General features: G+C 38.3%; 1 protein-coding gene across 1 annotated transcript in view; it reads left to right on the top strand.

The window, feature by feature from the left end:
- Nucleotides 1-358: 358 nt before the first annotated feature.
- The window catches only part of LOC140140980 (uncharacterized), a 33,304-nt gene continuing 19,774 nt past the window's right edge, over nt 359-13,888 (top strand). Inside the window, exons 1-2 of the mRNA XM_072162753.1 lie at nt 359-403; nt 12,480-13,038. Of these exons, the coding sequence (XP_072018854.1) occupies nt 12,520-13,038 (519 nt within the window). The 5' untranslated portion in view covers nt 359-403; nt 12,480-12,519. The remainder of the gene's footprint in view (nt 404-12,479; nt 13,039-13,888) is intronic.

Below are 13,888 nucleotides of genomic sequence, written 5' to 3'. Positions count from 1 at the left end.
GGTATACCCACTTTAGGTGCGGCTAGTCCTACCCAATTAATGGCCCCGTTTTTTTCTAGAAATGTAGGCCTGAAATAAATAAACTTTCAAATTATCTCACAAATTTGTATTGTAAATTTGGGAAACTTAACAAGAAATAAAATTTTGCTCCATTTTTTTTCCTGAAAATTCTACTCGATGACCCCTTTATTGAAATTGTATATTAATGAGCACGTTTTTTCATAATATATTATTATCCCCATGAATCTCCCTCCCCCCCCGGCCCATCTTCCCCCCGTTTTGACATTCCCAATACCAGGTCCCAATACGTTGAAGAATAGGAATGTCAGCCTTACGTCAGCCCTATGTTACTGGCGAGGGGAATTCCAAGCTCTGAGATGAACATGACGTTTGCGATATTAAAGTGAGTAGTTTTTGTTCAATTTCTAGGATTGTTAGACAACTTAACCCTTCATAAAAGTATCAATTTATTAAAAAAATTACAATGTACGATTTGAATGCATTGCTGGTTGAATTTCAGCAAGCTGAATCGGTGAAATATCAAAATCAAATACTTCTAATCTTACTTCCGGTTCAGAAACATGCCGCAGACGTGCACAGGAAATTTATAGCGTAAGCTTACAGACTGAATTACAGTGATTGCACAGCAGTAAAATATGACATGAAAGTGAAGTAGGTAAACCTTAATTTAGGTATGCCAGGTGAATTTAAATTTGCCATCAAACTGCATCATTTTATATTATATATCAAATTAAAGCCATTGATAAAATTTTGAAGTTCAATATTTTTAGCTGAAAGTTCTTTCATTTGAAAGAGAATCAAATTACCTAAACAATAGGGGTCAATCATGTTTCTAGTGCATATACTTTTGAAGTTAGAGACAAAAATAGTGTCACCAAATTGTCCAAAATTTTTTGTGTGTGAAATTGTAGGAAGCACAGTTGTGAATCCCAGCTTGTTCGAAATGTTCTAACTTTCGTATGAACAACCGATAGCTTGTGATACGAAAGTTAGAACTTGTAAGGATGTTATCGTATGTAACGTACTTGTTTACATGTACGTGTGATACATGTACGCAGTTGCCATACAGAGTACAATTTCATGCATATGAATAAAAACTTCTTCCTCAAGTTAGTTATTGTCTCCAAAATATCATGAAATAGTTCGTGACATATTACCGACACACTGTACTATAATATTTTATTAAATCTTCATACATGTACTTACGAAAAACGTCAATATTCGTTCTCCGAACGGCTTCGATCAACGCCGTGTTTCTGCTGTATATGCACCCACTGACCTCCAGCAGTGTTGCCAAAAATGTTAGCCCATATCGCGAGTCAAATAAATTAAAAGTCGATCGATTGTTGTTAAAATTCATACATTGGTATCTATGGGATAGCAAAATACCATAAATTGCCTCACGCCAGATTTGAAAAGTTGCTCAATTACTTTCTTAACCATCAATTGGTGTCTATTGGACAGGAAACTGTAGTGTGGAAAATCTTCAAAAGTCATCCTTTTGGGCTACTAAGTCGCTGCTTTGCCAATCCTGAACTCCGCACATGCTTATTCCACCAGCCGTCTACACTGCGCATGTACTGTGACCACTGATCAGTGACTGTGACTGATGATGACCCGGATGTACCCAATTGAAAACGTCATTGACAAGGTCATCTCTAGCGTGTACATCGGTGACAGTAAATCGGGCATGATCATTCCTCGGAGCATCGCACTGCTGTGACCTAAAACATCTCCAGAATGTACTTCAAAGATGTATTTTTTCTCTAAAAGTAAGCAACCTTGAATCCAAGATACATTATGTTAGTCCAGGAAAATTGTAGCCAAAAGTGACATTCGGAAGAATGTTTTTTACTTGCGTTATAAAAAGTATCAACGCTATGCAGACGCGTTTTCAAATAGCAGTAAGTTCTATCTTATGCACACATAACTATCGTGTCATCGTGCATAAAGATAGATTTTTCGATCAAATCCCAGCTCATCCAAACAATCCACGACCTGTCGGAGGCCTTGGACAACAAACAAGAGACAGATGTCATCATCATGGACTTCTCCAAGGCCTTCGACAAAGTCGCGCTAATAGACTTTTGCAAAAATTCATCATTATGGCATACGTGGGAATGTTCATAGGTGGATTTCATCATTCCTCACCCAGCGTAAGCAACGTGTTTTAGTTGGTGGTGATAGCTCACAATGGGTTGATGTAGTTTCAGGCGCACCGCAGGGGACAGTCTTGGGCCCCTGCTATTCCTACTCTTTATCAATGACTTGCCAAAAAACATCAAATCGTCTGTTCGCCTTTTCGCAGATGACTGCGTTTTGTATAATTCCATCAAAGGACCTTAAGATGCTGATCAACTTCAGCAGGACTTAGACAAGCTCGGCCAGTGGGAGTCAGCATGGCAGATGGAATTTAATTCTGCAAAATGTTTTGTAATGAAAGTGACACATGCTAAGAATATACTGCCTTACACATACCACCTTGGTGATTCCATCCTTCAAGAAACCAACAGTCACACTTACTTGGGTGTTGAGATCAAAAATGATCTCAAGTGGAACCTCCATGTAAACAAAGTCAAATCTGCAGCCAGCAGAAGTCTAGGCTTCTTGAGAAGGAACATTTCATCATGCTCACGAAGAACAAAAGCCAATGCCTTCAACTCGCTCGTCAGACCCCACCTTGAATATAGCTCTACCGTGTGGGACCCGTACACCCAGGAACAAATTTCTCAACTTGACAAAATATTAACAAACATTGGCTAGTCAGCCGAATTCGCCTAGAACACAATACATATATTTACATAGAAATATAAAAGAACTGGCCGGTCAAGGAAACCTACATGAATATGTTGTCTATACTTCACTTAACCCAAATATATGATTTTTTTATGGTGATAAGTCACTCGCACATGGAATTTTAGAGGGATTTTGATAGCAGGTCCATTAAACGGGAGCACGGTGGCCGAGCGGAACGGGCTACGACTCATAATCGGAAGGTTGTGGGTTCGAGCCCGGCGACGCCATCGTGTTGTGCCCTTGAGTAAGGCACTTTATCTCGATTAGGTCTACTCCTCTCCACCCAGGTGTGAAATGGGGAGCTGTTATGAATACTGTCCATTGAGCGCCGCCCAAAGGTATGAGCATGCCTTGGGTATTGTATGGCAGCTGACATATTCTACCGACGGCGGAATAAATGTAAAGCGCTTTGGTACATGTTCACATGTGAAAGGCGCTGTATAAATACCAACATTTATTTTTAAAAGCTGCTATCAACATGAGACTAAGACCTAGAAACACCACCAAAATTCTTTTTTGGGGAATTTTGCTAGCTGAATCTTTTTGATGAAAATCAATCTTTGACAAGATGTAACTTTGCTACGGAAAGTGCTATGAATAAAAGGTTTTTTGTTTCGGCTTTCTTTACTTAAGGGCTTTATAAGTGTTATTAACCCGACCGTGAGTTCCAAGGAGCTACGTGTATGTGTCGCCGCGATTTAGTGTGCATTCATTGCCATATTCACATGTACCGTACATAGTCGTGAAGTGGACTTTTCTCTGCACAAACAAGTCACTCAAAAATCATCTTTTTAAATATTTCTTTAGACAAAAGCTGATGCGTAGAATAAGTTGAGGCGTGTTGAGCAATCACAGATGACATACATCAGTGACACAGGTTTCTAAAGTGAGTACTTTACTAGATATACTAATGCAAACTTAGCAAAACAAAACACTGGAGGCACCCTACGGGAGTACCTACAACTTGAGAACAAGTCCTCAAACGTTCGAAATTTGTAGTTACTACAACTAAATGGACCGTACAGTATGTCGAAAATTTGATGAGTTGTGAGCAATGACCAAATAATTGACAAAACCACACAAAGCATAAACTATGAAGTAGTAGTTGAAACTACAGGGTGTCCCAGAATGATTTGTACCGTGTTTGCAAAAATAACTAAAAATAGAAGACGGGCAGTGTATCTATTTTTGATACCAGCATTATAATGTTGGACATGTCTCCTACTTATTCTGTTAATTTCAGCACGCTACCTTTATTTGTTTTGGCGTGGCATGCAATAATGTAAAATCGATGAAACACGACTCGCATACCTTTGAAAAATGGCACGATACGATTAAATGAAGAACGTGGGATGTTTGGCACAGCATTTCGACAACAACTACTGTTGGGGTTTGCCTTTAAGGTTACACAAAGAGACATTATAAAAAACGTATAAAAGACGTATAAAGTTGTTCTCTAAAACAGAGTTTTCTCAGTAATCAAATATCGCAGCGAGTGAAATGTTGGTGCATTGGATGTAGCTTAACATTTTTGTGTGTGTTATATACAAATTATTAGAATAAATTTGAAAATCCTTTGTTTAAAGCATTTTTACCCACCATGTTCACAAGATCAAAAACACGTTCCATGAGGTTTTTTTCAAATGTGCGCTCCGTATAAATCCACACCGAGCGATTGTTTTCTTCTTTTTCCTATTGTATTACAAATCGATCAAAGAAATAATGTTGCCATGGGGAAGAACCAAATACAGTACCGATTAAATTTTAAAAGCCCGTTTTGGGGAAAATTTTGGAGAATTTGCTTGAGAAAAAGCTGGTTTGTGAAATTATCGATATCTTGATTACGAGACGTTAATTTAGACATCTGAATACCTACATTATTTCTCAACATTCTGCCAATTGCTATTCCATTTGATTTTCACTCCAAATTGAAGCTAGTTTTGCAAAAACGAGGTTTTCCTCCATCAGTTCGTTCAAAATTTCAGCGCCGACATGCGTGTTTATTCTAAGAGCCATAATGCGGACGCGATTGTAATCATGTAATTAATGCATCCAATAATAGTTATATCATCCGCTTTGAGAGCAGTCAATTCTGTAAGCTGATCTGTGGCCAAGTGGATAGAGCGTTGGACTGGGAATCTAATATGAACTATTTTTGTGGGTTCGAGTCTCCGTGTGGCTGAATTTTCTTTTTTTTTTCTCTTTTCTCATTTTTACTTCCTTTCTTTCCTCTTTTCTTTCTCCCTTTTTTTTCATTTTTTTTTTTTTCATTTCTTTCTTTCTTTCTTTCTTTTTCTTTCTTTTCTTTCTCTCTTTTTCTTTTCTTTTTCACTATTTCTTTATTCTTTCTTGCTCCTTTCTTTTTAGTTTTATTTGATTGATTCGCTGAGTGCAGTGAATCATGATTGATTGTTTTTCACTTTATATAATTCAGAAATTTGTAGGCCTGCTAAGTCTGTCTTGTTGATTTTCATCCCAAATTCGATTTACAAATAATTGCTTTTTGATATTGTTGTTGTTGCCTACCCTTACATTGTAATCAGGGGAATAGAAGAAGTTGATTTCATCAAAGATATCAAGGCTATAAATTCAAAATCAACACATTTTCCAGGGCGTAGCTTGACGAAGTGCCCCAATCAATTTTAAAATTTATAAAATCCTTGTGAAAATTACGAAAACGGCTTGTGCCACCCCCGCATCCGAGCTCCGGGCACGAGCTAAGCCAAGTTTCATAGCCTTTTCATGTCTTGACCGTGGATCGATATTCTATTGTAAGTAGGCCTACGTCCCGGTATGCTTGTTCATTTTCTGCATGGCTGTTGCTGGTATGAACTTACGCACCTCTGAAATCAAGCGCATGAAAAACTCTCGGCTAACCTTAAAGCTTGCAGGACAGCTGCAATGTTCGCTCTAGTTCTTACAGTCTTACGAGCACCTGAAGCTTCACTCTGCTGATTCCTGACAGTTCCGTGCTCGTCAAACTTCTTTACGTTATACACTATCGTCTAATGAATCTTCTTTGCGTCTCAACATAGCTGCCGGTTTGCCAGTAAGTTTTTGAAAGAAATCCACGCTGCTGTACAGTAAATTGAGGAGCTGTCTTTTCTCTTTTCTGTACCTGTCTTTTCTCTTTTCTGTACCACAACCAGTTCGATCTCTGCAAGCATTTCAAATGACATGGACCTCACACCACAATAACTATATTTAAAACTACCGCCAAAGAATGGGATTAGGCCACAAATCCTTAATTCCATATAATGAATGCTTCGTAACGTCATAAATAATAGATAGATATCGGCTATTTAGTGGAAATATGAATAGGGCACAACTAAAATACCTGCATAACTTTTTCCAAATAACTTTGTGCTGAACGGTTAGTAATGTTACAGATTTTCAAAATAGGTTGCGTTGTCAAAACTTAGAATTCGCCATTTTTACGCAATCTTTCACAACTTCTACTAGAAACGTCCAATTTTTAAAATCTAAAAAATCTGAGAAAGCTAAATATATGTAGAACTTAAAATGCAAAACAATATGACCATTCAACATGCCCTTCATACCTAAAACATTCCATCTTTTCCGGTATAGATCATTCTGGGACACCCTGTAGTACAGTAAATACTGTATAAGTGTATTACTGCGCTTAGAAGGAGATTTCAGATTAGGGTTTAAAAGACCCATTCAGTGATCCCAGCGCAGGTATAAAAAAATTGTTTATAAATTACAAAAAGTGAAGTATAAGTTATTCAAATTGTCATTTGGTATTTTTGAAATGAAAAATTTGGCAAAAAAAAAAACAGCAGTACTGGACGAAGTTGAAGCCCCATTCAAATACATGTAACTAACCGGTACTGTCAGTATCTAAATTACAGATTCGTGTAAAATGCCTTATTTTGTCTTAAATACACGGCTTTCAGCTGAACCAGCCTCACAGGCTATGTTAGCACATCTATGACAATGACAAAGGTACCAAAATCTGAATTTTGATGATTTTTACCATCATCTGGATGAGCAAATCACTGAATGGGCCTTTAGGGTTAGTTTTAGGGTTAGGTTTAGGGTTGTATTACAAACCTGACCTCCTTCTAAGCGCTGGAAAACAATTTACAACTTTCTTTGAAGGCACTTATGTTGTCTCAGGACAAGCACATGTGACACAGCTAAAATAATCGATCGGAAATCGGGGATCACTAAAACATCAACAAAGTTTAAAATATAGAAGTCTGTAAACTTAATGGCGAGCTTGAGCGGTCCGAATTTTGAGCCATAATAATAATAATAATTCAAGGAAATCCCACCTATTTTTTTCAGGCGCACCACTGCAACGGCAGTGTAAATTTGACAATTCACGCGTCACTGCAACGGTAGTGTAATTTTCGAATTTCGATTTTAACACGTATAATCTATATCACCATTTCACAAACACAACTAATCTATTACCATCACTGTACACACAACTACTACTGCCCTGGAACCTAGGGGAAGGGGTACAGATACCAGAACCGGGGTGATCCCTACTCTTTCCGAATAGCTTTGACACTTTTTACGTGCACAGGGATGATCGAGAGCCCTCCTGTACACGGGACCAACGGCTTTACGTGACTTCCGAACCACGGACGAAGCACATACACTACCTATATCTGCACGTGATAAGCAGTGTATGGGGCGAGAAGAAGTTCTTCAATTAAATTTCTGAACTGAATTGAAGGATTCCTGACCATATAGGAACTTTTTGGGAGGGAAGAGAATTTTCACCTAAGGTAAGCCCAAGGCTCGAACCCTCGTCGATCGTATCTTCCGCCCGGCAGCATAGCGCCTTAACCACTCGGCCATCTCGCCCTCGCCATAGTTTACATGGTGATAACTAATTTAAAACTAGAAACCCAGGAAAGAAAGAAACAAAAATAAAATACTTAAACAAATTCCTGACTGCAACTTGAAGCAAAGTTTTGGTTAAACTATAAGCTCCGCGGAGTTCAGTGGCCTCACCTATGTAAAGGTTATAAAATATGCAAAGCCAGATGAGGCAATGATGGTTTCAAATCAGCTGCAGCAAACACCAGATTGTAGATTTTGCATGTTATCTTTTATGATATTGACTGCTTTGTGAACTCATATGTATTAACTTTAATTGTCTTTGTTACCCTGTCATCAGGGGTGCGCCTGAAATAATAGGCGGGATGTCCAACCTATCTATCTATCGGTGGTATGCCAGGATTTTTTTTTGGCGGGGGGCAAAGTGAATTTCAGGGGCTGCAAAATTGACCATTTTTGCCCAAAATTGCAGCAAAAAAGTGGAAATTAATGTGATTTTGGGAGTTTTGCCTAAAAGCTGAAGGGCAAGAAAAATATTGGGGGAGGGGAATGCCTTGCCAGATGAGCTACATCTGTAGTTTTCTATGCATAGTGTCAGGCATTAATTTGTTTCTTATTCATGGTTGCACTCTATCTTTTAACAATCTCACATACCGTATTGTTTGTAATAAACGCTCCCCCTCTAATAAACGCCCCCCTCCAATTTTTCTGTAAAAATTGACAAAAATGCAAACATTTCCATGCCATATCGTGTAGGTAAGCTTAAAACTTGCATCAGTCATGTCAGTCACGATCGCTAAATTGCATGGAAAAAACCTATTTTGACTCAACTCCCATCCATTTCATTGCCTAATTATGGTAAAATTTCACTAATTCCATGCACTTTACAGCCTTACAGGTGTAATTTTGTTGTATTTCCCACAAAATTGTAATTTTCAGTGGGCGTCACCATCTTGTATGGTCGTAAATCCCTCCTTTTAACAGGAGCACCATCGGGAAAATTGAACCCGATTTTTAAGCTTTTTTCACTGACAATTCACTTCCAATAAACGCCCCCCTTTTGGAAAAATGCAACGCCCCCGGGGCGTTTATTACAAACAATACGGTATACCACTTGGAACTTCCAAACATCTTTCTGTCTACCATTTTGGTACTGTAAAAGGAACGGGGGTGCTGGCTGACCCTATTTTTGTTTGATGGCCGAGCGGATTTGCCACAATTTTTGGAGCGGCGCCACCCCTCCTTTTAGGGAAAAATAAAAGTAGCGAAGGCTGGTTTCTCGCCAATTCTCCAACTATTTTTATCTCACACAATCCTGAACACTACACGACTCTAACATTGTACACAAATGTTAACTTGCAATTTAAGCGCCTCAAAGCTTCGCGTCCCTAAACTCTCACAAAGCCTCTCTCACAGCTCGCCTAATCTGCAACTCCTAAATGCATAAACCACAAAAGTGCAATTGCCAACATTAATATTACATTTTACAATTATTTCACAAAAATGACATATGAATGCACACTGCGAGCATTATTTTTGAAACCATTTCACGCCTACACACTGAATACACAGTACGAATGTCCTCATGGAAATCTATGTTGCGCACAACCTTCGGGAGCTGATGCTGGGAGCCACATCAACACATTCTGCACCACTGCGCAGATTTCCACTTGAAAGACAATCTTTTATATAAAAACAAGCTTTTCACACAATGACACATTATGGCCACCACAGACTTCAAAGTGCACGAGGAGTCTGCATAGCCCCAAATAGAAGTCAGTGAAACTTCCGGTATAGCAGTAATACGCCGTAGCCCCCCGTCAGTGTTACTAGTATCTCTACTTCGGGTTTCTTCTGTTTTCTGCGTGCCTTTAATGAAATACAACCTGTTTACTCATCAACACACGTTTTTGAGTTGGTACACAAATCCCGTGTAATTTTATCCAATACTCAACTTGACAGATTTCAACACACACAAATACAAGGTTTCAACAATGGCTGTGTCACTAATCACATTACAAAGGTTATATTTTTGTCACACAACAATCATCATTTCAATGCTAATTTTGTCAACAATGGCTTGCCATACTTTGTTTAGAAATACACATCTTGATAAAAACAGCTTACTATACATTTCACAAATTGAGCATTTTACATAAACCGAGGACTTTCATTCACAAAATGCACACAGAAATACAATTGGATATTAAGGGGTGCTTTACTGGGCTTAAAGGTAACTACCGGCTAGTGAAAGCAAGAAGACCTGAAGTTGACAATTTTACTGTACTTTCCAACTAATTAAAGCAAGAGAGACCCAGAAGCACAAGAGTCTCCACCACAACCATTTAAGGTAAGGGAAGGCCTAAAATATGACACCATCACATATCACTGATAGATTATGCAAATCTTGAATCAAATGGTGCACAACATACTTTAATATACACAGAGCATTTAGCCTTGAAACCAAAAATATGATTACGCAATCAGCATACACAAATCTGGTAAATTATGCAACTACATGTTATTTAAAGTCACACATTATTTTAACCTGGCCTACTTTTTACATAAAGTGCACAAATCGTAATTATGACACTTTTGGCGCATTCATACTTTTGCTACAAAATGTCAATCAACATGATAAAATAGCTTCAAATATTTATTTACACAAAGTTTGACTTTCTGTACACAAAATGTCATTTCAATTTGCAATCATCTGTGCTGCTTCTTCTGCAAAACATAATATTTTAACCCAATTTACTTTCCACAAGGTTTTGTCCCAATCCCTGTCAAACAATGACCTAAACTTGAACTCTGACCCAATTTCAGATATTTTTACTCATCAAAACAATGTCCAAAACAAATACAACCCAAAACATTGCACAAAACACATCCCAATTTGGCAAACATTTGTTTTACTCATCCCCCCATAAGAAGCACTTGTTTTTGTTTGTTTACATTTAAATATGCATATCATCAAAATCATCAACTCACATTAAAATATACACACAATGTCCATTATGCCGTCAGCCTGTCGATCTTGCTTGTCTGTCGTTGTCGCGAAAAGTGCACTTTTAAAGTAATTAAAATCCGACATTTTGCTGGCCAGCTTTTTAATTGCGAAATGTCCATTGCGATGCAAGAAAATTACGTCTACGCTAAATCACTTGAATCGTCGTTAAAATAGTAAATACCATGTCCATTGCGTACGTGATGAGCTGCCCAAAACTCCATTGAAGGTATAACTCCAATCCAGGCGATAATATCCACTCAAATATAAAGGGCAAATGTGAATCTTTCTCATACTACGAAGTGAATGTCGTCACAATTAAAACTCGTCAACTTGGTAATTTTGTATCGTCCATTCGCTGCTGTCAATTTTACATGGTCTTTTCCAATTCCACACGAAAATATTGCCAGTAATATCCATCTCTTCTAAACTCTTGTCTTTCTTTCAGAAAAGCACACAAAGGTAAATATATCTGTCCATTTGTCGAAATGTCTTCATTTTGGTCGTCTTTTACTCCCCTATCCATCACGTCATACGGTCTGCACTCAGTCGGTCGGTCTCTGGGTCTGACAAGTTTCTCAAATCGCCCACGTCAAACCCACGCCAAAGTTTGGATCAGCTGACTTTCAACCAATCAGCGCGCTCGATTGCTGAATCTTCACAAAGGCGATGCCGCTTCCTGATTAATGTTGCCATACGCGCTGAACACAATGGAGAACTTTACAAAACAACTAAGTACCGTGACACGAGCAGTGGTTGTACACAACAGAAATACCTTGATGTAGCCATAAAACACGTGATTATTTGGCTTGCAAAATAATGGAAAAACACGCTATTTATAGAGGGAAATCCGTTACAGTACTATAAAGGTTATAAATTTGCTGATGATAAATGTGGTTGAATGCATCGATTCCATAAATTGTCTAGATTAATATTTAGAGAATAAAGGTATTGTTTTTAGCCGCTGTCGTGCATCTATCATCTCATATAACACGGGTGACATCATTATTTTACGCCAAAAATAATGATGTCGCCTGTGGATATGAGACGATAGATGCACGACAGCGGCTAAAAACAATACCTTTATTCTCATTCTTAAACACTTCAATTCAAATAAAAATATCATACAAATTTTAATCAAATTAAATCCTACATTTGGCAAGGAATTTACCTAGGGTTAAAATCGGTCAGTCCTGTCGTTGCTGTGTGCCTCCGATTGGTCCAAATAGCTTAGCACGCGTGATCGCGCTGGACGATACATCGCGCTGAGTGTGTGATATTGTGTCATATCACACGGGTAAAGCTGGGTAAGAACCAATAAGATTGCAGGAACGTTCTCAAGTGTTTAAGAATTCATGATTGATTTAAATCATATCACATATTTTCCACGTCAACATAAAGCAATTACAACAATTGAATGGAAATAAAGCAGGATGTCCAGGCAACATTCCAACAAAGTTTCTGCACATTTACACTTGTGATTTGGGTTCAATCCTGCATTTCATCTTCTAGTGAATGAAAAAAAAAAATTCCAGATGTCTGCATCTCCAGTTTGGGCATTTAGCTGACACAAAGATTCACCATGCTCTATTAAGCCAGACATAGAAGGCATAAATTCCTATATATCCATGTGATGTAAGTATACAGAGGCATAATCAAGAAGCCAACATGCTCAGAGAGTGCACAGGGGATGAGGATTTAGTGACTGAATTGTGCCCAGAATAGGCTGATTTTGCAGGATTTTTCAGAAAACACTTCCCTTGTTTATACATTGCAATTTGCTGTAGATTATTTATTTCATCTTTTTATTCTTTTATTTATCTATTTATTTATCATTCAGAAATCTTATAGTATAAATTTCTTGGAGTTTCATCATCACCATGGCAACATCAAGGGATCTTGATGAATTTCATTTCTATATCCAATGTCATGAAGCCATCCAGATAGTATGTGATCAAGCAGTTCTACCATGTGCAGAGAATGTCATCAGAGATTGGCATGCCACAAAACAGATCTTCCTCCACAGTTTCAATCGCCAAGTTACTCTCCAACCTTGCTTACATCCAACCCACTGTCCTGCCAGAATAACTGACAACAAACGTCGAAGGCAACCTCATCACTGCCCTGTACATCCTCCACCTTGTCAGAATTGTATCCAATGGTGCCATGCAATAGAGTCTTTATTTTGGTCCAACGGTTATCCAAGCTGGAGAAACATCAACCCATCAAAACTCTTCACTGATTATGTTGAGTTAGCCAAAGCCTTTGCTGTTAGTCTTCCACCAGGACAGAGTCCAACTTGTTTGAGAGACTTTGATCCAGCTTCCATCTTGAAGATTATGACGAAATTTGGAGAATGTCATCTCAACAATCCAGCAAATCATGACGTTATACAGAAGGTAGGACTAAATTTCTTTTGAAGTGAAATGAGGGAATAATTTTTTTTGTAATTTGATGGTAATTATACATTGCATATGTATGCCAGATATTGCCCTGTGGGACAACACTAGTCCGAATAATCAGACCCAGAACAAAATATTAATTTCTGACATGATCCTGTTCTGGGTCTGAACTGTTTCCGTATGAAATCTTGGACAATAGAAGCACATGGTTCTACGTGACAGCTTTTTAATCCCTATTCATGTTACGTGAATCACGCTATTGTGGACCATCCTTCTGATACTCGAGTGTTTGGACAAGCGGAACGGTCCTTTGTCTACCTCTCTGTTTGTAAACAAACCAGGAGGTCGAAATCGTCCTCCTCGCCGAATACGAAAGTCAGCGTAATAGTACGGCACTGGGACAACACAAAAATCTGCAATACCCAGACCATCGGGATTGGATTAAGAAATGTTCAAAATTTGCGGGCCTGAGAATAAATCAATGGGCCAGGTCGGGGTGAGTTCTCATCGAATTGAAACAGACCAGTTCTTTCTTGTGGTCTGGGTTGGGATCAGCAATAGCATAATATATTAAAAGGGCATTTCGTGATCCACAGCCTCATCCCCCACTTTTCTCAAAAAAGTTGAGATTTTTATATCACTGGAAACCTCTGGCTACATAATGTTTATGTACAAAATATTTCTTGCAGATTAATTCGTTTAGCAAAGATATCGTGAAATTTGAATTGAAATTACAACGTATTGTCTATGGAGCAGTGTAATACACATAATCATGCATAACTCGCAAACGCATAATATCGGAATCAACTGAAATTTTGGGAATATGCTTTTTTCGTGGATATGTACT

Source organism: Amphiura filiformis, chromosome 19 (assembly GCF_039555335.1).
Source record: "Amphiura filiformis chromosome 19, Afil_fr2py, whole genome shotgun sequence".
NCBI lineage: Eukaryota > Metazoa > Echinodermata > Ophiuroidea > Amphilepidida > Amphiuridae > Amphiura > Amphiura filiformis.
Note: the sequence above shows the minus strand (reverse complement) of the source record. Positions and strands in the feature narration are given on the sequence as shown.